At 41.7% G+C, this 25,731-nt stretch overlaps 2 protein-coding genes across 2 annotated transcripts in view; one reads left to right on the top strand and one right to left on the bottom strand.

Annotated features, from left to right (window-relative positions):
- The window catches only part of U2SURP (U2 snRNP associated SURP domain containing), a 50,828-nt gene extending 46,714 nt beyond the window's left edge, over nt 1-4,114 (bottom strand). Inside the window, exon 1 of the mRNA XM_071752162.1 lies at nt 3,943-4,114. The gene's annotated coding sequence lies outside the window, so the exon portion shown is untranslated. The remainder of the gene's footprint in view (nt 1-3,942) is intronic.
- Nucleotides 4,115-4,337: 223 nt separating this feature from the next.
- PAQR9 (progestin and adipoQ receptor family member 9) lies at nt 4,338-11,255 on the top strand. Its single transcript, XM_071752169.1, has one exon. It carries the CDS (start codon nt 4,900-4,902, stop codon nt 6,145-6,147), a length of 1,248 nt encoding a protein of 415 aa, XP_071608270.1. The 5' UTR covers nt 4,338-4,899; the 3' UTR covers nt 6,148-11,255.
- Nucleotides 11,256-25,731: the final 14,476 nt, after the last annotated feature.

Below are 25,731 nucleotides of genomic sequence, written 5' to 3'. Positions count from 1 at the left end.
GCTTGTGCCTTTCCATCTCTCAGCTGTGACCCCTGCTGTAGTCCTGCCAGTCAACACTCACTGTCCTTTCCAGGATCCTACCACTGTCCTGGCACATGTGTCTTATTGGGGAACCTGTGTTCTTTCTCTCCCTGGGACTCATCAAGCTGTGAGGCCCATTATGGAGACCAGTCACAGGGCCAACATCTGACTGGTAATGTCTGGCTGACAAAGGTTGGTAATTTCTGGTGTACTTTCCAGGCATTAGTGTGAATATCAAATGAAGGTTTAATTCCAAAAGTTCTCCTTCAGCTCCTTGTCAGAGCAAATTGGCTTACGTGGCTGGAATCCAGATGTGCAAATTTATCAGCTGTTTAAAAGCATGGAAATTCAAGATGCGTGCAACAGCAATCTTCCCTTTGTTCATACGAAGAGTTCCTCCTTTCATCTTACTAACAGTGAGTAGCAATTTTCACTCTGGAAAACACTCAGCACATACAAACAAAACAATTTAGCCATGCACTTTATACGTAAAGGTTCAGTTGTGCAACAGATGACAAGTATTTTGCCCTTGCTGTGAGATCCTAGTAAGTGGGACAGTAGTGGGTGCTGACCACGGAAAACATATATTAAATAGGCATACCCACCGTGTGCTATTCTTCATCACAGGAAAACTAATTTTGATGCAGTGCTTATATTTGGATTTGCTGCGGTCCAGAACAACACAAGTTTTACACAAAATCTTTCAAAAACAAGAATTTGAAAAACACAGCATCCAAATATTAAGAAAAATTTCCTAAAATGTGAAGGGTTGCTGTTCAAAGTTTTTTTCAGATTATTTCAGATTGGTTTTATTTATGTTTTTTAAAGCATAAGGAACAAAAATCTGAAAATACTCAACTTGAATGTAAAGAGGGCAAAAAATTAGAAGCTCCTGTTGAAAAAGAGGTTAAAATGAACATTGCTGTACAACTATGATGTATTGGTTATTGTTACTTCATGTACCTTTTTTAACTTTTCACACCTCCAAGTGTGGCTTTTTAATACAATTATCACCTTCACTTTTCTTTATCTAGTAAGGAATTATGTTTATAAAGTATAATTGCCCCTAATTTGTAACTCAAGAAGGAGAAAATGATGCAATTTTTCCTGTTTATCCAGTCCAAAAAAAGATAGTTGGATAGAATCTCTAAAGGCAAGTTAATCTCTTCAATATTAGATCAAAGCACTGTGCCCACTCTATTATTACAAAAGATAATAATCACTGCAATAGAAAGTTAACCATAAGGATATTATTTTTATGGGCTTGATAAACACTTGGGGAAGGATTAAAAAAGAAAATCACATAGAACAAAAGGACCATGTTTGTCTGCATATCTGTTAAGATGCTCTCCCAGAGAAACAGTGAGCATGAGCTACACAAAACAAAGTTAAATGAGGCTGAAGGCTCTTTCTGTAACACCTGCTCTTCGTAAATAAATAGAGCCAAATTCTACTATGACTCAGAGGGGTTCCAAAGATGTCAGAACAGAAACAGTTCTACTGAAGAAATTATAGTGAAGAAGGATAAAATTCCAGAGCAAACAAAGAGGTTAAAAGTTTTGTTTCAGATAAAAGTTCTTACCAAGAAATAAATCGGTAAAATCTATGTTGAGAGTGAATATATAGAAAGGAAAAAGAAATGGAAGAGAGATAGAGATGTATGGTAAAGGATTATGTCAAGCAAGAGCTTTTAAGATTGATATTTGCCAGTGTGAGTGGGTTGAACTGGGTGAGGCTGAAGGTGTATCTTCAAAAGCATCTTCAATCTTCCAGCCACCACCATTGCTTGTACACAAGAGGAGTTTCTGTCTGGGGGTATATTTAAGTTAATTTCTCTACTGACTCAGAAAAGCAATGGATAAAAGGAGGTCTCAGTAAGACCTCTTCCTTAGTACTGAGTGTGTTACAGAGAAAAAGATTAAATGAGCAAGTGAGCTTTTTTTGTTGTTGTTAATTAAAAGCTATAATTTTATTGGGGTGGCTTGAAGTAATTCAGGATTTCTTATAGTGCTCTTGATATTTCAGACAAAGTGATACCTTGTGAAAGGACTTCAACAATAAATAAAACAAAAGTATAATATAGAAACAAATCTACATACAGTATTTTGGCACATCTTTTTCTTTGACTCTTCAGCCAACACTGATTAACATTATCTTTCAATACTTACCCCATTAGGCAGAACCTTCATCAGTGTTTTAAGAGTTTTCTCACAGGTTATTTGGAGAGAAAGCCTGCAGAAAATTCTACACATGCCAGAAGAAACCTTGGTATATGCTAACCATGCCTTTCTAAATATAAGAGAAATGCATTGAGGCCTTTTTGTGCACTACATTACATGGACTCCTCTCTATGAACTCCAAATGCCCTGATTTTCTCTTACCTACCATGTAACAGTCATGTGACATTGTCCTCCATGAACTACGTGTGAATGTAGCCCCACCAGGGCTGTGTCCATCTCAAACCACAAGCAAACTCCACCTGCTCCTCCCAGCCTGGGCTGTGCCCCCATAAAAACACAAACCCAGTGGGTGTCCCTCCCAGGAAGCCAGGTGACACCTCAGTACCCCCTTAGGCAAGAGGACTGAATGCCTCCCACATCCCTGAAAGTCTGGGGGTTGTAGGAAAGTCAGAACGTGTTGAACAAGCCCTGCTGCTGCAAGGCCAACAGTTCCCAATCAGCAGCCAATGCTGTTGTTTTTTAGACACCATCTGTTGCAACAGCTGCTGGTGGCTTTCCAACAGGCTCTTCAGTGCAGGTCTAAAACCACATGGCTCCCAGTCAACCAACTCTCCTTATCTAACCTTGACAAGGGAGGCTGAAGATCATGGTCTCTGCTCCTCTCTTCCCTGAGGCCTGCAATGGCTCCCTGACTTAAATGGAAGCACCACGCAGGGATTAGTAGAAACAGTCACCAGAGCCCTACTGAGGAGTGCCCCTGTGTGTGGTGTGGTATTCTGTGCTGTGAGGAAAGCAGGGGAGGATGAGGTATCTTCTAACAGACCCCTCACCACCCAGTGCATCTACAGTGATGCAGCATATGGTCTAGCATCCAGCCTGTGTCTTCTACAGGATGGCCTTGCTAGTGCAGAGCAGCCCCATGAGGGTTCTGAGATCTATTAGGCTGAGCATATTTCGTTTAGCCCCAAAGAGTCTTTTGTCTCCCTAGATCAAACACAGCAGTGCCCAAGCAAGCAGGGCCCTGCTCGCTCCCAGCTCAGCTGAGGCTGAGGGCAGGCAGATAATGCAGAGCCCTCTGTCAGTCACTCCTCCAGGAGTGTCCAGCTGGCATGTCCCTGCATGCCACCAGGCACAACCCCTACCCTCCTGCCCTCTGGAACATGTGGGCATCAAAGCACGTTAGGTCAATTATCTAAAAAACAAGTCTCTTAGTTTAATATTTTACTCCTCCCCTTTGCTTTTCAGCACTGGTCAGCTGTGTTTATTTGCCTAGCAGGACTCCTGCGTAATTTTTATAAAGATTATAAGCAGTGTCACCAGCCTGCCCTACTTCTGACAGTTCTGTAAAATCAATATTTTGACTGTAATGAAAAATGTATTGAAAATCACTTTCAGCAGCACATTTTTGCTGGGTTTTGTGCCAGTTTTTAAAACTGTATTTCTGATTATCTCCTTGTTCAGGTAATTTTGCATGTTGTCATGGTTTGCTATTAAATAGAAGATTTTAATAAAAATCTGGGCAGAGTAGCCTAATTTCACTGGGCCCTGCTTTATTCATCTAGATATCACAGTGTAATTTATGTGTATTTATCTAGATATCACAGTGTAATACAAACCTTCGAAAACCTAGGGCTATTGGTTGTCTAAGACCATCTGAGTACAAACAAACTGGAAACACATGGAAACAGCAGAGAGCAATTCCTTATTCCAGCTCCCACCTGAGCCTGAAACAGTTACTTACCTTTCTGCACAGCCTTCTCTTTACTTCAGGCGTGTTAAGGTACAGGAACACGCACACAGCGCTTTTCCTTGTATTTTTATATTTGGATTATATAACAGTATCCTCTTGCATAACCGCTCCACCGGTAAATGAAGGATCAACTCGGAACAGCTGTTGTCAGACGGTTACCGAGTCCCCGTCTCAGCCGCTCCACTTGGAGAGCAGAGGTAAGGTGAGTGCCAGGTGCGTGCCCGATGTGTCAGTGAGACGTACACCATTTGCAGCCTGGTTGGGAATGTTAACCCTGAAATAAGGTTTGCATTAATTGCATGAGAGAGTGTCATCAAAGAAGCCAGGTCTCAGGCAGCTTCGCTGAAGCACGCGCGGCAGAAATACGCCCAGCTGCCAGATGTCCCCTGTCTGGGGCTATCTCCCTCGTCTGCCCTGCCTGATGGGGATCCCCTGACTCCGCGGGGTCACCCTCCCCTTACTCGGGGTTGTCACCACCCTCGTTGGCGCAGCCGCGGGGCTGGGCGGCCGAATCCGCAGCCCCCCCCGGGCCTCCAGTGCCCTTCCTCCCCCGCTTTGTGCTTTTGTGCCAAGCCGCCCCTGTGAGCAGGGCCCCGTGCAGTGGGGGGTTCTGCTCGTGTCCCTGCACCCGCGACCGGCTGAGACGGGCCTTGAGGGGCCCGCTTTGCCCGGGCCCCGCAGCACACCTTGCTTCGGGGAGGATCGGCCGGAGCGGACGCGGGGCTTTACCGGGCCCGCCCCCCCAACCGCCACCACTGCGGCCGCATCAATCATTAACGTTGGCTCGGGTGTCCAACACCTCCCTCCCCGGGAAACCCTACCCGGGGCGGCGGGGGCGTCTCTCCCCGCTCCCCGGGAGCGCTGGATGCGCCGCTGGTTTCCAGTTACCGCGATGCCGGGCGGCGGGGCGGGAGGAGCCGCGGCGGTGCCGCCACTGCCCCTGCTGCAATGAGTGATGCTGCCGGGGGCGGTGGCGGAGGAGGAGAAGAAGCGCAGAGCCACCGCGGCTCCTCGGCCGGCGGCTGCGGGAGCAGCGGCTCTACCTCTCCCAGGCAGCGGCGGCGGGGCGAGGTGGCGGCGGGCGGCGGGCCGGGTGCGACGAGGGAGCCCAGGTCCGGTGAGGGCAGCAGCATGCCGGCGGGCGAGGGGGACAAGGAGGAGGCGACACCGCCTCCTCGCCCCGCCGCTCTGCTGCGATGGGACGAGGTGCCCGAGGACTTCGTGGAGTGCTTCATCCTTTCGGGTTACCGGCGGCTGCACTGCTCGGCGCAGGAGTGCCTGGCCTCGGTGCTGCAGCCCACCAACGAGACCCTCAACTTCTGGACCCACTTCATCCCGCTGCTGCTCTTCCTCAGCCGCTTCGGGCGGCTGCTGCTGCTGCGGGGCGCCGGGGACGTGCCCTTCCACCACCCGGCACTGCTGCCCCTCTGGTGCTACGCCTCGGGGGTGCTGCTCACCTTTGCCATGAGCTGCACAGCCCACCTCTTCAGCTGCCTCTCCCCGCGCCTCCGCGCCGCCTTCTTCTACCTGGACTATGCCTCCATCAGCTACTATGGCTTTGCCAGCACCGTGGCCTACTCCTACTACCTGCTGCCAGGGCTGAGCCTGCTGGACGCTAGCGCCATGAGCCACTACGTGCAGCAGCAGCTGGGCTGGCAGCTGGACTGCAGTCTGCCCATCGCGGCCTACCGCACTCTGGTGCTGCCCGTGGCCCTGGCACTGGCTGTGGGCTGCACGGCTGCTTGCTGCCGCAGCCGTGCCGCCTGCTGCGCCTACCCCTTCGCCGTGCGCACCTTCGTCTTCGCCATGCCGCTGAGCATGGCCTGCCCCATCATGCTGGAGAGCCTCCTCTTTGACCTGCGCACCCGCAACCCCACGCTCTTCGTCTATTTCTACCGACGCTACTTCTGGCTGCTGGTGGCTGCCTTCTTCAACGTCAGCAAAATCCCTGAGCGTATCCAGCCAGGGCTGTTCGACATCGTGGGACACAGCCACCAGCTCTTCCACATCTTCACCTTCCTGAGCATCTACGACCAGGTGCACTACGTGGAAGACGGGCTGGCCGAGTTCCTCAAGGCACCCCTGGCTGCCCCCACCTACCTTGGCACTGTGGGGTATATGCTGTTACTCACGTTCTGCCTGGCTGTGGTTGTCAGGAGGTTCCTCAATGTTACAGACCTCTGCAAGCAGGATTAGTTGGGCCAGCAACCCTTGGGACAGTGACCACCACGACAGTGACCCTTGAGCTGGAGACCGGAGAGGGCTGATGACTTTCAGACTGGTGACCCTCAGACTGGCTCCACCACGTCCTGAAGATGCTGTGAAGCCACAGGGAAACACACCTGTGGAAGAGCCAGGTCCCTTTCAAGAAGGGTTGCCAGAGAGAATGACCATGGTGGAACTGCTCGTGCTCTTTAAACTACTAGGTTACCAGGGGAAGCAAGCAAACGCTTACTGGTATGTTGCTGCTTAGAGTATAAGCTAAAATAATTTAGCTCTGCTACTAGGAAGAATGCATGAACTGTGAATGCCCCCTACTAATTTAATAACAATTAGGTTTAAACTAGTTCTGTGTATACATATATATTTATATATTTAGCTACATACTTATTAGCTACATATATGTGTATATATATATACACCTGAAGACACTTGTGCAATGAATACTTATAGACTTTTAATCTACTCCTGTATGAAATTTCCTAGCAGATTATGCACTGACATTTATCTTCCTCTGCGATACTGTAACAGGCTTTGCAGCCACATACTGGATTTTAAATGCAAACAAATCGATAGCTATCTATAGTTTCTAAGGTCTTGCAGCCTCTTCAAGCCAGGGAACAATAGATATAACAGAGAGAGGAAAAACAGCTATGAATTATTACAGAATTACCAGTTGATGAAGAGACGTGAATTAGACAGGCAGTGTGTGGCTGGTGTAGCCATTCATATACTAAAATAAAAAAGAATACGTAAAATAACTGAACCAGAAAGGGGTCAAACTAGTTTGGAGCAGGGGCGAGGGGAGAAGAAGGGTGCTGCATAATGGCATGGCTCTTCCCTCAGCATGTCAGGAACATCTGTTGTGTTAAGGGGGTTGCTAAGGGGCCTCTATCTTCCCTGGTAAAACACCCCCAAAGCAGCCCTTTAGAGTCAAAGTCAGATGCCAGACTTTCTATAAGCCCCTGTCAAGCTCAGTGGGAGTTCTGTGAATGTAAAGAGAATAACTGATGCATGAGATCTCATTCTGGATCAGTTAAAGAATTACATGGAACTGGTTTCTTCTGCTTTTTAACTGGATCTCTGTCAGATTTACCAACCTAAAATTAGTTGCAGAATAAGGTACTGCTGAATCTGAGTTCAGGACCCAAAACCTGCACCTGCAAGCACAGATTACTGGCATTTCCTCATCATTCCCCACCTTTTCCTATTTTGATTAATTGTGGCTATAACTGGGTGTTTTGAAGTCCTCTTTCAAAAGATTGGGGGGTTTTCAAAGACAAGAATGATGAGATATTTTCCAAAGCAGCACCTTTTCACAACAGCCCAGGTATTATCCTTCTCACTCAGCATACAGCTAACTACAGATTGAACTTACTCTTTATATAAAGAGACATTTTTGTAAATTATGTGCAGATTTTAAACAGATACATTTTGATTTTGTCTGACAGAACAAGTGTGCAATAATATTACACAAGGGGTCACAACTTGAAATTCATGTGAGAAACTGCTTCTGTACCCTACTTTCAAAAAGACAGGTGGTACTTTCTTTAGGAAATTCTGGTGTCATACTGCACAATAGTGTAGCAGCTCTTTAATTCAGCCTCTGTGCCCTTATTGTGAAAACACTTGTAGTTTCTCATTTTCGTGAACATATCATCCAAACCCCAAGAAAGTGTCTTGAGTCCCATAGTCTTCTGTAAGACAAAGCGCCCTTTGTTTATAATGGGAATACAGGAAGGAGTATAGCTAAGGATCATCAAGTCAAATCCTTACTATGGGTCAAAATCATCACCCAAAACAATAATTGATATATTCTGTACCAATGTCAGCTTTGTGAAAATTTCCCTATGAAAGTGCATAAGCTAAAAGAAAATTATAACCTCTTCATTTTACCTTTTAGCTTAGCCTATTTTAACTATAATAGCTTGAATCTTTCAGACTCTCAGTGAATTATGAAAATAGCCTAAAAAAAATATGTATTCTTTGCCAGCCACAGTTCTGCTAGCATATAATTTGTGGCAGGGTCACATGTGGTCTCTTAGGGAGATTGGCAAGAATTTTCTTAAACAGCAGTTCCCAAACTGTAGCCTCTTGAATTATCACTGATGGGCAATAAAAAAACAGCACAGCCCTGTGTGGCTGTCTGTGTTCCATTTGCATTTGCCAACCTGCATTAAAAGAAAATTAAAACTACATGAAGTAATTTTAATTTTACATATTTTCATTAACTTTTTTCATAAATATGGCATTGCTTTATTCAAATGCCAATAAAGCAGAAAATTATCTACACCACTGGGAGAAGAGGCTGGTTCACAACATTGTCATGCTTGAAATGTGCTTTATATTGTGGAAAACCCCTGGAAATTCTCAACAGAAAGCAAATATATCAAGACCTGCAACAATGCTCTCCTATGGATTTCCACAACTGCAAAAAGAGGCCAAAATTTTTGAGATGTGCTGTGTTCAAGTTAAAATAATAGAGGCATAGTAGTTAGAGCCCAATGACTCATCCAAGTTTCAAAACTAATTATGTAGAAAAGGTTTGTCTCAGAGATGCCACTGGCATGCCCAACCAGCAATTAAAAAAGCTAAGAAATAAATCAAAAAGGCTAGGGACAGCAGATCTCAGCACTAGAAGACAGCTCAGAAACAAGCAACAATAAAAGCCAAATGGAAAAAAAAGGCTTTAAACGCATACTGTATAATTAATTATATTTGTGCTTGTCAGTCACAATGTAGAGGATATCTCAAGAGGCAATGTCAAAAAAGGCTGTTGCTAACTTGTAAAAATACATTTGATATTTGCAGTTATGCCACACAGGGTCATCTATATATATCTCAACGACAGATAACAGTATAAAGGTTGGATTGCAACCAACTGCAATTTTACTGGAATCTTATTGCTGTTAACAGAGGTGCCTGTGAGCCCCAGTCACACTGCAGATTTGCTACCTGGCTCTGAACACGGCTTCATTTAAAACTTTCTTTTGGCAAAATGCTGAGGCACGTGTGTCTGCCCAAACTCTTCGTGAAATTATTTGTAAATGCTGGTTGCAAACGCTGCTGTTTGAGGCATTGTAAACAGGTTGTATGAATCAGGAATGAATGGGTACAGGGAGATGTGATTAGATTGTAGGAGCTCTAGTTAATGTACACTTATTCATTTGTCTGTTTAAAATGTGGCTACAAATTAAAAAGTTACAATAAGTGTGGATAATATCTAGGGAACTGCTATCTGAGTGTCTGTGTTTATTCAGTGAAGGACATGTATGCAGATGATTGCTCCATTTGCCATGTCCAGTAGCCAGTCTCCATAAATACAGACAGAACAAAACTGAGTTAAAGAGGTTAAAAGTGGAACAAGACATCTATAATTATTTGCTCGTGTAGAAATCAATGTCAGCATTCGTATGGCTTGTAAGGGAACAGGATCTCTTATTACTGTGAAAGTATGCATGGCTCAAAGTCTGTAAGATTGGGCAGGACTGGATGTCTAACTGTGGACTCATAGCTCACCTTTTAAAGCCAAAAGAGGCTTTTCAGGCCTTTTATGGTAGAATCTGTGCGGGGATGAGGGACAAGGAGAGGACTGGAACATAAGGCGATGGTCCAAAAATGTCAATGTGTCTGTCCATCTTTGAGTGATGTACCTGTGCCAATGTGAACTGATTGTTGATGGGGCCAGTTCTGAAGTGTCAGTGGCACAGACACCCTCCTTTGCAATCATCATGTGCCTGGAACTGCAGTCTACACATTGGCAGATATTCAGTAAGCCTGGCTGCTGGGCACTTCTGAGTAATCTGTAAGCTTGGAGCTCAGCTTCATGTAAGATTGATAAACCTACCTAGTCTGTAGTAACCAGCCTGCATTCTGTGATGATGCACTATATCTTCCTCTGCAGTGTATTCATCTGAATGTCACTAACCAGAGCATCTGTGCAGCTCCGAGGTGCTTCATTAGCGAGACTGGAATCTGCATTCTGGAAACAAAGGGAAAGGTTTCATCTGCATGCTGCATCTGCATACTTGTAGAAATTTAGCAGTCAAAAGTAGAAGCACATTGGTTTTTGCTAAATGATAGTTTTGCCTAGTTGTCCTAGCATTGTGCTTGTTATTTATTTACTGAATCCAGCTACTATGCTGGATTCTTGTCAACAGTGCGCTTGCAGAAAATGACAGTATGAAGGCTTTACTTTAAGTAAACTATCTGAGGCAGCACATTCATAAAGTATTATTGCACTTAACTCTGTTGATTACCATCCACATGCCTTATGGAAGCAAATCATACATGTAGTAATTGCCCAGATTATACTGTTTTCATTGCCTATGAGATTAAAAATCACCAAGTGGCTGGTATCAGTCCCTGCTTTGCCGCTACCTGTGCTATAATCTAGGGCAAATTGGTTAAACTGTGTTAATTTTGAATTAATTTAATTCATGTAAAACACTGGAATCGTACCAGGGTTGAATATGACCCTCTGTGACTCACTTTCCACATCTGTAAGATGGGGAGAATATACCTTACCTACCTCGCAGGGTTGCTCTGAAGACTAGCTAATGTTTGTAAAGCACTCAAAAATGCAAAGACCCTCCTAGGTGCTAAGAAGAAATACTACTGAACTCCGGCAGAGAGAATGTTATCCTTTTCTGTAGCTCCTCATCTCGCAGGGAGAGGAACATGAATGTCTCTAGTCCATGAACTCTTGGGACAAGCCCTCAGCATTGCCATACTCTTGGAGGTTCATGTCCTCTGTCCTTTGGAGCTGATGGCAAAATTTCTACTTCGGGGAAGAGGGGGGCACTAAAGACCTAAGCAGTAGTAAACGGGCTGACTAGATGCTTAAGGGTTGGGAATAAAGAGAAAAGATATATGAATTAAGTACTCTTCAGAAATTCTCAGTGGTTATTTGTTTATTCAGCCATGGATTGTATTCCAGTTACCGTGAAACAATGGAGCAAGATTTCCCATCTGTGTCTGTAAGACTATGAGTGTGTCTTAGTTGCTGTTGGGACCTTTAGTCTACTTCAACCTACTTCTTATCAGAATAAAAAGACCTTAAATAAATAAAGCTTTTAAATAAACATGTGTAATCATTTGGGAACATAAAATTATATTGATCAGACAAACACCTTTCTATTTTCCCCTCCCTTATCCAAAACCAACAACATGGAGCCAATCCTGTTCTTGAGTAAAAACTGATCTTGGATCTTCTTAATACATATGTGTACTCTTCCTTTGCTGGGGAGCCAGACTTATGATCCTGCTAACCCACTCTGCCCTTCTTCTGGACAGACTGGAATAAACAAACAGCATCACCAAGTAGAGCTTTTCTAACTGGCAGCAGTAGTGGAGACCAAAATAAAAAAATAAAATAAAATTAAGAAAAAAAAAAAAAGAAAAAAAAAAAAAAAAAGAAAAAGAAAAAGAAAAAAAAGATAACGACATCAAAGATTTCAGTGGTTCATTAAGTCAAAGCCTCTACTGTTAGAAATTCACCTTGTTCAAGTATATTCTTAACTTCTGTTAGACACCTGTAAGTCAGGGATACTGACCAACCAACACCCAACTTACACCCAACTTCATCCTTTTCTCAAATAACATGCAAGATGCTGAGGAAGTGTCACATGCACTGAAAGACACAGATTTCTATTTAGGATGTTCAGTGTTTTGGAGCCGGGTGTGGGATAGAGTTAAACTGTTTTCACAAGTTGCTTAGCCAGTTGCTGCTTCATTCCACTGAATTCAGTAATAAATTAATGACCAAAAGGAAGCAGGCTTTTGCTTGGAGTTCCCTGTAAGGAAACATCACCAGCAGACTTCTGCTTTCAGGGCAATTGCTTCCTGTACTCAGAACACAGAGAATTCTGAGGCAGGGCTTTGCTATTTCATGTGAACACCTTAGGATTTCTGCTTGTAGCTGCAGCTAATAGTATGGAGAAAGTTTCTATAAAGTCAGTTCTGTTTGCTAGAGATTCAAGCACGCTTTAGTATAAGGTACCACATTTAAGGGTCTGTGCATGCAATGAACAAAAAGTGTGAATTTTGTTTGGTTCTGTTGGAAGGGTTTCAAAATTTACTCTTTGTACACTTTGGATGCTGACTACTGTATATGTAATGACTATGCATTTTTAGCAAAAAAGGTGTGAGCTATAAATAAAGTTGATTCTGAGTACATTTTTGCAGAAAGCATTTATAAAGTTTTTCGTTACTCAGTAGAAGTTACTGTGACACCTGTAGGATTAGAAATGTGTTGAATGTAGTTATCTTCAAACATAGATGTTGTTAACATAAGTACAGCAAATTCCAATTCTTGTTCAGTGTTGTTGGTATCTCTGAAAACACTATACCACAGCAAAACTATTGTTGCCATTTTATTGCCTTTTATATTTTAAAATAATAAAATAGCACCATTACTGATTTTGTTCTTTAATATATATGCTAATGGGCATCCCAGTTATATTAAAAATCAATTACAAGTAATGAGATCAATGTTCTGCCTACAGTGCTCATTGAAAAAATCATGGAACTGGTAGCAACAGCTATGTCAGGAATCCCAGAAAAATATTTACTACAAAATGAAGAGGTCAATTTGGCATCAAATAAAGCCTCTCATTTGGTGGACTAAGTGGGAGAACATTGTTTTCAGTTCAAGTCAGGCACCAAAAAGCACTCAATGAACAGCAATTATAGAAACTACCTGCCTTAAGCATTGTGTGTCAAAATTCAGCAGGACATAATGTAGCCCAGTATAACTTCAGGCACCCCCTGATACTGTCAAAAGACTGAATACAATGGAAAACTGTAGGATCTTCTCATTGAAGTTTTAGAATTCCTTTAAAAATTCTAAAATTCTTGAGATTCTAAAAAAAAAACCCTAAAATTCTTACATGCAAAGTTTGTACGTCCAATTTGAAATATTGTAATGATTTAATGTATTCAATGAGCCCAGTAAAAATATCCATTGCCACCTCACAAACACATGCTTTAAAAGACTACATCCTACAAAAAAACAAGTGCTTCAAAAGACTGCACTCTACTGTTAGTACTTAAAGGCCTTTCATAGTGTTATCAGTAGGCTCTGAACCTGACTGCTGGACATCAACATGCTGAAGGAAAACCTCACAGAAGTGATGGATTTAGTGAGAATGCTAAAATACTGAACAGATTGGAAAGTCACTCCTAGGACAGGTAATTTATTGATATACCTCAGCCTTCATCTGAGATGGCTCCATAGCTGTTCAACAGCCAACTGAAGATCTGAAGGCAATATATGTTTTGTTACCATGATATCTCTTCTCTGACAAATGGCACTAGAAGTCAGGGCAGTCTATTTGTGGAGGAAAAAAAGAGCATCTGATATATAGCTTTAACCTTCTGATTTTACTCTGTCATTAAGCCATAAGGGATGGTTAGTAGAATCTGTGACTGGAGAAGAAAATAATTAAAAACTAAAAATCTGGTAAAAATGAAAAGCAAAATAATGATAAGGCCAAATCTTGGTTTCAGTAATGAGTCTCTGGGGCAGACACTGCAGAAGTACTGTTCTGCATGGAAACACCCTCTATTGCAAGGCAAATTTCTTATCAAGGGTGAAAAATTTCTGTTTGTAGGAAGCTGGAAGTATTTCTCCTGTCAGGGCATTTGAGTATATGATATATGCTTTACAGGAGAATGGCAACATCATTGTTATCACACAATGATCACACTATGATCACACAATCTTTTTGCAGAGTAAGCACTTTTATGGATTTCTCTACTATGAGTTTCTCCTGCCCCCAAGACCTAATCCTTCTGTGTCCCTCCTGGCTGATGAAATATGAAAACGTAGTTTTCCTTCATTTAAGGTGTTAAGTCTACTTCTCATCTATTATCCTCCCTTTGCTTGGAAACATCTGTTCTCTTCCTCTCTCCTCTGTTGTTCTTAAGAGCTAAACAATACCACTTGTACAAGAAGAAAAAGTTTGATTTTTCCCTCTTTATACATAGGGCTCTCTGAATCTGCAGTCCTGGGGCTATGGAATTCAATAATTGGCACACATAATGTCCCAAAATCTGAGCTTTTCTTTTTAGCAGCGCTTGGAAAGACAACTATGAAATGTCAATGAGGTGGATAACAAGCAGCAATATCTGAAGTACTCAGAAACAACATAAATAACGAGTGAAAGGTAAACAGGTTCTTTGGGCAGCTTCTCTGATACCTTTTTTACACACAGACAATCCCTTTCAAAAATTTAGCAAAGCTCACAAGCATGTGCTTAACTTTAATATCAATATATGCTTATCTTTGTTCATTCACAGGGCTGAACCTGGCCTTGTGTTTAAGTGCTATAGAAGCAGAGCCCTAATGAGCAGACAGTGCCAGGAAAATGCTGCCAGCAAGAGTCTGGCACAGCAAATTCTGCCATTCAGCCCGAAGGCAGTGTCTTACCTTCAGACACCCAACACCCTATTCCCTCCTCTGCCTCAGTCAGCATCACAAATGCACCAACTTAGTAATGAAATAAACCGGCAAATTTTCCAACTGTAATAATGACAATTACAAAACATTATTTCTTGTACTCTGGTAGAAAAACATAGCTTGGAGCAAGCCAGTTTGGAACAGTAATCAGTCTTAATGAGCACTATAAACCACATTTGCTAAGCAATCTGGTTAAAAAGAATGTTTATTTCTGTAGCATTATAGACGCAAAGATTAAACACAGAAGCCAAATATTCTGTGCAGAGCACCTTTGTCCCCAGCAAGTGCATGTTCCTTCAAACTATAAGTATTCTACTCCAGCAGAAGCATGCCATATCCTATATTTTCATGTTTAGATGTACTTCGGACAATTCAAAAATAATTTGACCTGCTTTCAGTGAAACATAAGGAACTGAGGGTATATAAGAGTTGAAAACTTGCTCAAATGTAATATTCAGATTGTATGATTAAGATCACATAAAGTCAAGGCTAACTCAGGAGCCCTAACACCTCAGAAGAACACAACCAATGTATGTAAGGATCTGCTTCTGCTGAGATGACTTGTAATCCAAAGGATAGAGTAAACTGATATAAAGAATGGAGAATAGTACATATCACAATTACACTTAAGCTGTGATGAGTGTATTCCTATATTCAGACATAAGGCTGAACTGCTTCCACAGTAAATGTGCTCAGAGAGAGTGACATTTAAAAAAAAAGCTGCTAGTGCCCTGCATACTTGAGTTGATGTCTTAAGCTGTTACTGAAAACACATTTTAGAAGCTTCCTGATTAAAGAAAAAAAAAAAAAAAAAAAAAAGGAAAAATTAATCTCCGAGTTGAAAAGATTATTTGATTTTGACTTTGCTGGCAGACTTGTTACATAGATTTGCACAATGCAAATGAACTCGTGGACTTAAAAATATTACCAAGTGAAGTAATCCCTGCTTTCTTTTCTGGAAATCACAGTGACTTTCTCCAGGCAGAGTTACTGAAGACCCACAGAATCTGTCTGTCTCACCTTCACAGCAGTTGTTGCTCAGAGTCCAAATCCTTCTATGGAAAGTACTGGATGTTCAGCTACCAGTATCAAAGGGAGTTTAGTGACACTTTTAAATTACCCCAAGGCCTGCTATTCAATAGCACACATAGTTAACAAATATTTATGATTTTCAGGCTCTGTAAGTGTCATGATTTCCAGCTTCAATGTCAAGCAGAATTACAAGCTAAGTCCCAGACAGGAGTGACTTCCAGATATTACTCAACATTAAGCACCCTGTTTCAAAAGTCATTTCAGTCACTCATTATATCATTAATGAAACAATCTGCAACAAACAGGCTGGTAAATGAAGTCTCTAAGGTGAAAAATTCCCATGTGTACTATAATAGATTAGCCATAGTGAAGTTCCCTTCACAAGTGATTCATGAACTAAATTCACAAACAAGAACCAGACCTAATGCTCTTCCCTTTGCATTTTGCCTGGAAGGGACAAACAGGCTGGAGAATAATTCTAGCTGGTAAAAAGCCCTCCAACTCTACTTGTTCCCTAATCACATTGCTTCAGAGGATGCAATAGGAGTGCAGAGCAGCACAGATCTCCACTGTGCTGCACTAGTCCATATGTGGCAGAAAGACCCCACTGGTCCCACTGCAGTTGTTCCCGCACCTGAGTCAAAGCAGCCTGAAAACCTTGCAATTACAGCCCTGCCTGCCTGCTGTGCCAAGTGAACCTCAGAATAAAGAGATTCAGGCCCGCTGTTCAGAAGAAAGCTTTGCAACATTAGTCTGTGCCCAGCGGACCTGTGGAGGACACTGAGGTCAACCAGCAGGAATTTCCTAGGCAAGGCTTGGTCTTACTCAGTTTAAAGAAAACAAACTTCTGTTTTCAAACTCAGTCATTGGCACTTTGAAATCTCAGAGTTTGATTGAAATCTCAAATTTCATCAGCCTGTAATGAAAAAAAAAAAAAAAAAAAAAAAAAAAAAAAGAAGAAATTCTTCACATTTGTTGAAAAATGTCAGCTAATTCCAACTTTTTGTTTCATCTGCCCCAGTGAATGCACAGGCTTGAACAGTAGTGCTGGTGTAGATCAAACAAAGTGTAGTGCAGCACAGTGTCTATTTTAGAACACAGTGGCTGCAGTGATTTTTGGAAGCCAGCCGGCACAGTGGCGGGTCTGGAGGGTGGCCTGGGGGCGAGGCCAGAGGCTCAGCAGCAGAGCCGCCAGGAGGAGCGCGCAGACCGCTCCCGGGGTGCAGCCGTGTCCCTCCAGCACAGCTGGTGGGAAGCTGCATGGCTCCAGCAAGGACACGTTTTTTCCATGATAGCTTGTTGTTGTGTTTCTCATTTGCAGTGTACAGAGAGGAACAGAGGAGCACTCACCAAGCACCTCTGCCCACAGCTGTATCTTACCTGGACACTGCCCAGCAGGCTCAAAGTGGTGCCCCTGGCGACTCCACTCCACTGGGCACCCCAACTGTCCCCAAGGCTAATTTGGAAGGGGTGCCCTGACCATATCATGCTTTAAGGGAAAATCTGGCAGAGAGAGACTGATGGTCTGGCAAAAACAATGTCTCAGAGGCAGCTGCTTGCTGATATAATCCCATATGAAAAGAAAAACTGTTCAGGAGGGGATGACGCTGACCTCTTAGACATTCCTGGAACTTAAACTGGGTGTGAGTCAGTCAGAGCAAGAATATACATCTTGCCATGTTGACTTTTTATTTAATCATATTGACTAAAATAAGTTCTTTTTTTTTCTGTTTCCTTTGTTATATACATACCACAGCATATACAGATCAACACACCTATTAGACTTACATATCAGTTTAAAAGTAACGTGTGCTAAGCAAGCAAAGAAACAAAACAGGCAAAAAAAATTATGAAAGTATCCCCTTGTGCAGAATTTCATCCTCCAGTACCTGGAGGGCTGCAAAGTCAAGCATTTGAAAGTTACCATTTCAGAAATAGTTCCTTCCTGTCCCAGAACTTTGTGAAGATTTCTCAGGACAAAAGCAGGCCAAGCGAGTAGGCCTTGCCCTGGTAAAGCTCAAACTAGACGTGAGGAACACACCTGGTTGGGATGACGCCACAGTCACACTGTCACAACCAACCTGTCATCTACTGTGAATGGCTTTTTTTTATGCTGCCATTCAGTTTTCAGACTGGTCCATGTTAGTACAGCCTACCCACCATATTCCCTCATGTCAGACAATGCACAGTTAGTTTCCAATACTTAAAGTATTAAAGGATACTTTCTGTAATACCAGAGTCCTTTTTTTTGGCTCTAATGTTGATATATCAATTAAAGTATTATAACAGTCCTATGATTCAATCCCTGCTTGCTACCTAACTAGCCTTTCCCCCTCCTTTAACTGCAAAGGATGCATACATTCCCTGCTCATGGTTTTCCACTTAAGCAGGAGTTACTGGATTAGGAAAGCTGTTTGTAAAGCAGAACAGACACACATCACTGATGCCCACTGACAGACACAGGCACCAGCTCTTGGTTTGCCATGACCTTTGAGCTCTTCTGTGGAGCTCCAATTCATTTTGGCCAGCAACAATTCACTCCCAACCTGCAGCCAAAGAGCACACAGCACTGTGCTTTCCTGTCCACTGTTTATCCAGTGAATAAGCTTATTCTGGACACAGGCACAAACGAGAGCTGCCCTGAGGCTGTCAGGTGATCTCTACAGTCCCTGCTGAAGAGAGAATATGAGCAAGCCTGGTCCACTACTTTCTTGTTTAACACTGACATAAGAGAAAGGGTTTTACTGTGTGAGCTCCTGTGCAAGCTGCTCAAGGACACTTCTATCCTGTGTGGCACAGGTTTTGCAAGTCAGCAGCCTCACTGCATGGATGCAGACCTAGTATCAAAGTGTTTCTGAATTTCTTTATTACTCCATTTTCTTCCTTTCAAAAATGTTTTCCCCAGCCATATATTTCTTCACGCTTTCAAACCCAGCCTCACTATCTCATCACCTTGTGTTTAGAAATTTGAAGCCTGAAGCCACAGTTCTTTAGTTCTGACTCCTTCAAGGAAAGCTGTGTTCTGAAAGCTGCCTTGAATGTAGAGCAGACAATAAGAGCATCTGTGTTGTGTAAGGGGTGTTTCTCCCTCTGTCAGTGCCATACCAATGCCTAGGACATACAACTGACTTCCTAACTACCTGTGGTCTTTCCACAGCCTTTTCTTAATGCATTATATACCATAGATTGTATTAGCACTAAAGAAGAGAATGTAATTCTACATCCCAATTGAGGTATGGTCCAGTACAACAATATGCAGTCATGCCTGTACATTCAGCTGATAATTATGTAAAGATGAATTTATTTTGACGTGCCACAAAAACTGAATGTTCTCTATTCCCTCACATAGTCTAGGTAAAGCTTTTCAGGATGTTTCATATACATTATATAACTAAGTCTACACAGAATCTATCTATATACAAAATAACCCTCAGAGTGAAATTCTAGACTCTGAAGAACTAGCTTTGGTTTTAGCAAGATTTATTGTCTTTTCATATCAGATATTTTTCTTAGGATATCAGTCATCATTTCTTTATCAACAGTTTTTGTGTATATCCACCCAACTGACTGACTTGCAAGTCTGATCAATGCAGATCTTCAGGCCTGACTGTATTTTCCCGTAACAACTGCAGGGATTTGCTGTCAGCCAACAGTATGAGAAATGTTTTGCAGTATGAGCCCCTTCTTTTATGCTCAGTGTCAAATATAACAGGCTTCTAATAATGGAACCACCACAATCTGTCCAGATATTTCAGCTCTTGATCTACTCCATGGCACATCTCATTAGATTATAGCTATTGCAGTTAACAGTGACTCTTTCTAGTGACATGGTAAAACAGAAAGGCTTCGTGTGTTGAGGAACTTTCTCATCTGTAACACTATTTAGCTGGATGAATTTCAGCGAAATATTTACAATTCATCTTACACAAATTACCACAGCATGCACTGAACTCTGGGATTTTCATAACACCCTTTATGAGGTAGGAAGAACAACCATCTACAGGGTATGCTGATACTAAAATTTGAATTTGAGACGCTTTTAATTATGCATTCAAAACTATGCTTTGACTACTGCAAGTAATATTCCAAACTAATTCTCTGCTCTGGCTGACATTACAGTGCCATGTTCTCACAAATGCTCATTTGAGCAGTTATCTTAAGCCTACACAGAACTCATGCGATACCACAGACTTATGTGTAGAGGGGGAAAAAAAAAAAGTTGTAGAGGTGCCAGGCTTCATGGCTCTCTGAGCTACAATCAGAATTTTCATCTGCCCATATTCTGCAGCTGCATAGCCTTAGCTCTCAAGTTTTTCTTCTACATAAGACATATAGATGCAGAAATCTTCTGCATACCTTCCATCTCTGAGTTTCAAGCCAGGGACTTCTCTGCTTTTACAGGCACTTTCCTTCAAAATTTTCTTTGAAAGTCTTTTACCTGAAAAAATATTTTTAAATGCTAGAGTCCATGTGTTGCTCTGCTGTCAATAATTTCTCTCCAGATGTCAGACAACATTGTGCTTAAATTGTACTGTTCTCTGAAAGACCTTCTGTGCTCTACAAGGATTTTTCTTTGTTTTATGAAAGTTATTTTATTGGCAAAACATGAGTAACAAAAGGGATATAACTCTATGGTTACTGTAATACTAATTATTGCACTGTTTTCAACTGAGCTTTAAAAAATTTTCAAACAGCTCCAGTTTGGGTGACTAAAGACTTAAACCTCCTAGGTTTTTTTATTCCCTTTTAAAGCCAGAGATGGTGAATTTCTTATTTCTGATGCTGTATTTTTTCAGCCTAGGTATAGGATTCTGTAGAGCTGATATATAAGGTGAAACTCACTGCTTCAAAACCCTGAGCAAAGCTCAGGGAATTTCAAGTTCCTTGTTTTGATTGCTTAAGTAGCTTCAATCAGACTTGAATAGCTCAGTGCAGTAACAGTGGCTCTCTTTGCCCAGGGTAAATTTATCAGGCAGCCAAATGTCACCCACCACAGGTCTCAAAATGTTTTCCACAGCAACCCACTTGTGCAACTAGGAGAGAGTGGACAGAGCAGGACCAGAGCTGGTGTTTGTGCTCTACCCTCCACCGTCTGGATCTGGTGTTCAACTGCACAGAACCAGCACATGAAGCCTGATAGCACAGCTGGACGTGAGCAGAGAACTGGGGGAGATTGAAGACAGGGTGATGAACAAGGTGCCACCACCAATGGCTTTGGGCAGGGACACTCAGAGGTGACCGTCACTCCTGAGCTCTGGACACAGCTCTCCACTGAGTGGTGAGGAGCTTTGGGCACACTTCTTGCCATCCTGGCTGGCTGCTACTTCTCTAAAACCTCTGCATGGGACCTTGCCTGGGGCCAAACAGAACATCTGCTAGCAGCTGTAGCACCACAGCCATAAAAGCCAGGCTGATGGATGAGTGTGGCATCATCAGAGACTCACTGCTGGAAAACTCAGGTCTCCACAATACCATGGTTAGAGGAGTTTCACACCTAGACGAGTTTTGCAGGATGAGGTTTCAAACATGCAGTGGTGTGACAAGGACCTTCTTAAAGTGCAAATCTTATCAGTATAATAACTTCCTACTAAGTGTTGTTCAGCATATTCATCTCTTGGTCCAGACTTCAGTGTTTTCCTACTCCTTTATCCCACCATGTACCTGTGTCTGTTGTACGTTAGCCATCAGGAGAATTTTGACTCAGGGACCACATCATACTTAAGTAAGCCAGCAGTAAAATACCATCTTCATATCAGTAACAGTCAAGTTCCTACATGCAAGTAGTCTCTCTAATGTTCAGACCTTATAAAAATTTGCATATTGGAAAAAAATCACAGCAATAAATTGCAACTCTCTGTGGGTGTTTTTAGTTCTCTACTACTAACTCTTACAAGTTGCTCATGTAAGAAAATGTTAGGAAAGTGTATCATATTGTCTAATTCACAAATTGAGATCAAGTGAGAGCAGTTCTACAGTCTGCATGTAGCTTAAAGCTTGGCCCTTCTGTTTCAGTCCTGAATAAGAATTTGCTGCCTGAAATGTTTTCTGTCTTTTTAGCTGGTCCAATGAAAACTCTTCTGTGATTAAGAACCTTACTTTGTTTGATGTCTTCAGCAACCACACTGCAAAAACCTTACTGCTGGAGCTCCATACAGGTGTGACTATTCAACTGGTAGGCAGGTCTCCAGAGTTCTTTATTCCTCTCAGACAAAAACCATTATAGAGCAGCACCCTCCAAAAGACAGATCTGATTGTGGGACATACAATTACTGGATTTTATTCCATTGATGTCAGTAGAAGCAAGGATAGAGGTATGATGTTATGAGATGTTAAGATCTTAAAATCTTTTCTGAATAATTTCTATTTTAAGAGCTGTTTTGCTTTGGAGGATGAAAGGTCTGTTCACTTCATATGAGGAACAAGGCCTGTCTCAGAGATGTGGAAGAACGTCTATTCATCAAAGCTTAGCTATTTTGGGAATAATCTGTAAATTATTTTAAGAGTTTGTTTAAACTGTTGTTAACTATACCAGTCAGGTTTGTGGCGAAGGCATTATTGTTTCTTTAGCCTTCTTCATTCCTGCAAAGAAATTTTTTTGGGGGCAGGACTTGTCAGTTCTCCTGGTGACACTGTTCTGCTTTGTATAAATAATTACACATTCACTGGGACTGAGACTAACACCTCCACCCACCCCAGGAGGGTTACCAAACCACCAAACTAGAACATTGTTTTTTTTCCTCACCAGCTGGCTCCATGAATATTTAAGTATATTTTACAAAGTAGGCCTGTTTCAGTCAAAGGGGCTGGTGGTCAGGTTACTGCTGTGAGTCAGAAGCCTAACCTGAAGGAGAGGAGAGGAGAGGAGAGGAGAGGAGAGGAGAGGAGAGGAGAGGAGAGGAGAGGAGAGGAGAGGAGAGGAGAGGAGAGGAGAGGAGAGGAGAGGAGAGGAGAGGAGAGGAGAGGAGAGGAGAGGAGAGGAGAGGAGAGGAGAGGAGAGGAGAGGAGAGGAGAGGAGAGGAGAGGAGAGGAGAGGAGAGGAGAGGAGAGGAGAGGAGAGGAGAGGAGAGGAGAGGAGAGGAGAGGAGAGGAGAGGAGAGGAGAGGAGAGGAGAGGAGAGGAGAGGAGAGGAGAGGAGAGGAGAGGAGAGGAGAGGAGAGGAGAGGAGAGAATTGCTCTCAAACACAGGTTGGAATTAGATTTTGTGAGATGCACATGGAATTCTTTGGAACACTAATGTGATCTCTTTCTCTGTGGGATTATACATCAGTTTGTGTCATTATGTTGAATTTCACTTGCACAAAAATATTTCTTGTTCAATGGAATAGTTTGCGCCAAATGAAACTGAGTTTGGGTATTTAATTTTGTTTAGAAATATGAAAAAATCATATTCAGTTCCTGAGTACTGAGGTTTTCTTTTCTGTCCAAGTATTCAACCAAATATTAGCCCAAACTACCTTCTAAAGTCTTTCCAAATATCTTGATTATCCATATGGGCTCCACAAATTCTGTGTCCTCTATCTTAGTCTAATCAGGGTGCGGGTAGGTAATATTTTATTTCTGCTTTAAAAACTGAATTGTAGGTGCTGTCATCAAGAAAAGGGTTTCTGTGAAAGACAGAGTAATTTGGGAATTCATAGCCTGGAAAAAATTCATTTAAGTCAACTGGAAAACTTCCAATCCATCTTGAAAGCAAGATTGCTCCTGTGCCCTCTTGCAGTTTTAGGTAGTGATCATAGTTTCTACTTCCATCTATTCCCATGGATACTGAGTTTATAGGCCTTAACTTTAACAGTAACTCTTGCTTGAAACAATTCAGTAAATTGTTATCTAGCTGAAAGCCAACCAAGCACTGGACACATTGTTAAGTTTGACCGTTGCACAGTTCTCCTTTCTGAACTTCAGAGATGCATATTTGAAGTCCAAAAAGGAGATTGTTTTTATGTTAGAATTAAACACTTGAGTTTGTTGGTTGTTTTTGCTTGTTTGTTCATTTGTTTGGCCTTTGGTTTTGGTTTTGTTTTTTGTTTTTTTTAACCAAAATTAACAATTTCTTTTTAACAAACAGTACAAGTTTTCTATTTTTCTGTTGTGGTTTGGAAACCCATGCTTCTAAGAACTATTGAGCTTGCATTTACATTCTAGTGTAAATGCAACTTCACCGCTTCTAGGGATATGCATGACTTTAATATGGCCAGTGTGTAAGAAATAGATTGTCATATTGAAAATAATTCGAATACCAAACCAGACCAGACAAACTGGGATTAGGAGTGGGATGGATGGCTGAGCTATCTAAATTTAATCCCCAGTTCTCATATTAATATAAAGTATCTGAAGAATCCTGAAATTGAGCCTAATTGTCAAAATAAACTTTGAACACAAGGATGCAATATGAGCAGAAGTCTTATTCAAAAAGCTTAGCATTTGGATTGGACCTCTGATAATTTTTTTATAGCTATAACCTTTTGGATGTAAGTCTTAAATAAGAGCTTGGCTGGCAATGTATGCTGGAGTCTTCTTCTACATTACAGAAAATGCAGAAATGATACTACAGCTATAAAGTAATAAATTAACAATGAAGAGCAAGTCAGAGATATAGCCTTGGAAGATACACTGAGCTAAGAACCCATTTAGTTTAATTAGATGTATTTGAATTTCACTGGCATTTAAAGCAGCTAATTGAATAATGGTACCTAAGAAAAGACTTTGGGGTTAATAATACCAGAAAGTTATTAAGACATCCACAGAAGCATGTCTTCATCTGCATAAAAGCTGCAGCTATTGAAAGGGTGATAGTTAATGGACAGGCCAGCAAACATTTCAGGCTTATTTAGGGTGGTGTCAAGTCAGAGAGAAGTGTCAGCAGATTTTAAGAGCCTAAGGACCAAGAGCTTTGAAAACTTAACTGGAAAGCTGAATACAGAGATATTGTGCCGCATAGGCAGTATAATAATCATGATCTACTGGTTGCAGTTATAACTCTGGCTCTAAATGAAACTGTTCATCTCATTCTCTTTCAAACATCTATTAAAGTAGCACCACATACACACATCCATGCCTATTTACAGCAAAGAATCCCTTACTATTTGACATTGTGCAGAATAATTATTATCACTGCATTTCAGCAGATGTGGAAATTTGAGGCAATGCTGGCTCAGCATACCTCAGGCAAAGTATGAGACCTCTTAAAGAATGATAACATACATAAAACAGGAGCACAAGAGCTTGATTAGTCTTTCATACACTTAAAGCCAGGCATATTTTTTTTTTAATTGGAAAAAGTTATAGGTCTTCAGCTGCAGAACAGGTAACAATAGAAATTTAAATAAATACCAATCCTTGCAGAATCTCTGATCCCTTAATTAAAGACTCTATACATCCCCCAGAAAATGTAACGTGGTAGAGGCAATAATTCTTGGTTCCTTTTCCTCAAGGGTTAACAATAAGGCCAAAGAGCAGGCTTAGAATCTAGAAGACCTTTCTCATCTTAAAGTACCCTTTGAATAAGTGAGTTGAAGCATTTAAACATGAAGACTCTTGGAACAATTGCCTGTGCTCAGCTGCCCGCCTCCAAACTGAAGTATAGTTTAGGAGCACTGAAATGAAATGATAATATCACTGACTCAGTCTGGCCTTTATTTTGTTTGGTGGATATGAGAAATTTCCTCAGAGACTGTTAAAACCAAAACAGTCTGAGGCTCTTAATTAAAACAAGTCACTCCTGGAATAAAACTGAAAAAAAAGATACACTGCTGCTAGATTCTGACCCTGCACTTTTGATTTCTTAAGTACTTAAGTACTGTTGCTGAGTTAGAACTGCATAGAAATTTCATGCAATTGTTTCCATATAATACTAAAGAATTTTTATGTGAAGTGTATATCTAATTTCAATCTATAATGCTGTTTCTCTAATGCTTTTCCAATGTTTAGGTTACTCTTGTGATATATTTTGTAAACAAAACTACTAGTTTGTGGAAGTCTCTGGACTTGGCTCCTCAAATTTCCATACAGAGTAAATTTCCATCCATTTTTAAAAACTTTTTACCTTTAACTTCAGCATTTTGATGATA

This window comes from Heliangelus exortis, chromosome 9 (genome assembly GCF_036169615.1).
Source record: "Heliangelus exortis chromosome 9, bHelExo1.hap1, whole genome shotgun sequence".
NCBI lineage: Eukaryota > Metazoa > Chordata > Aves > Apodiformes > Trochilidae > Heliangelus > Heliangelus exortis.
This window is presented reverse-complemented; position numbering and strand designations above follow the sequence as displayed.

What these genes read in the sequence shown, in the direction of transcription:
- PAQR9 (XM_071752169.1), top strand. Translation starts at nt 4,900, where the DNA reads ATGAGTGATGCTGCCGGGGGCGGTGGCGGAGGAGGAGAAGAAGCGCAG.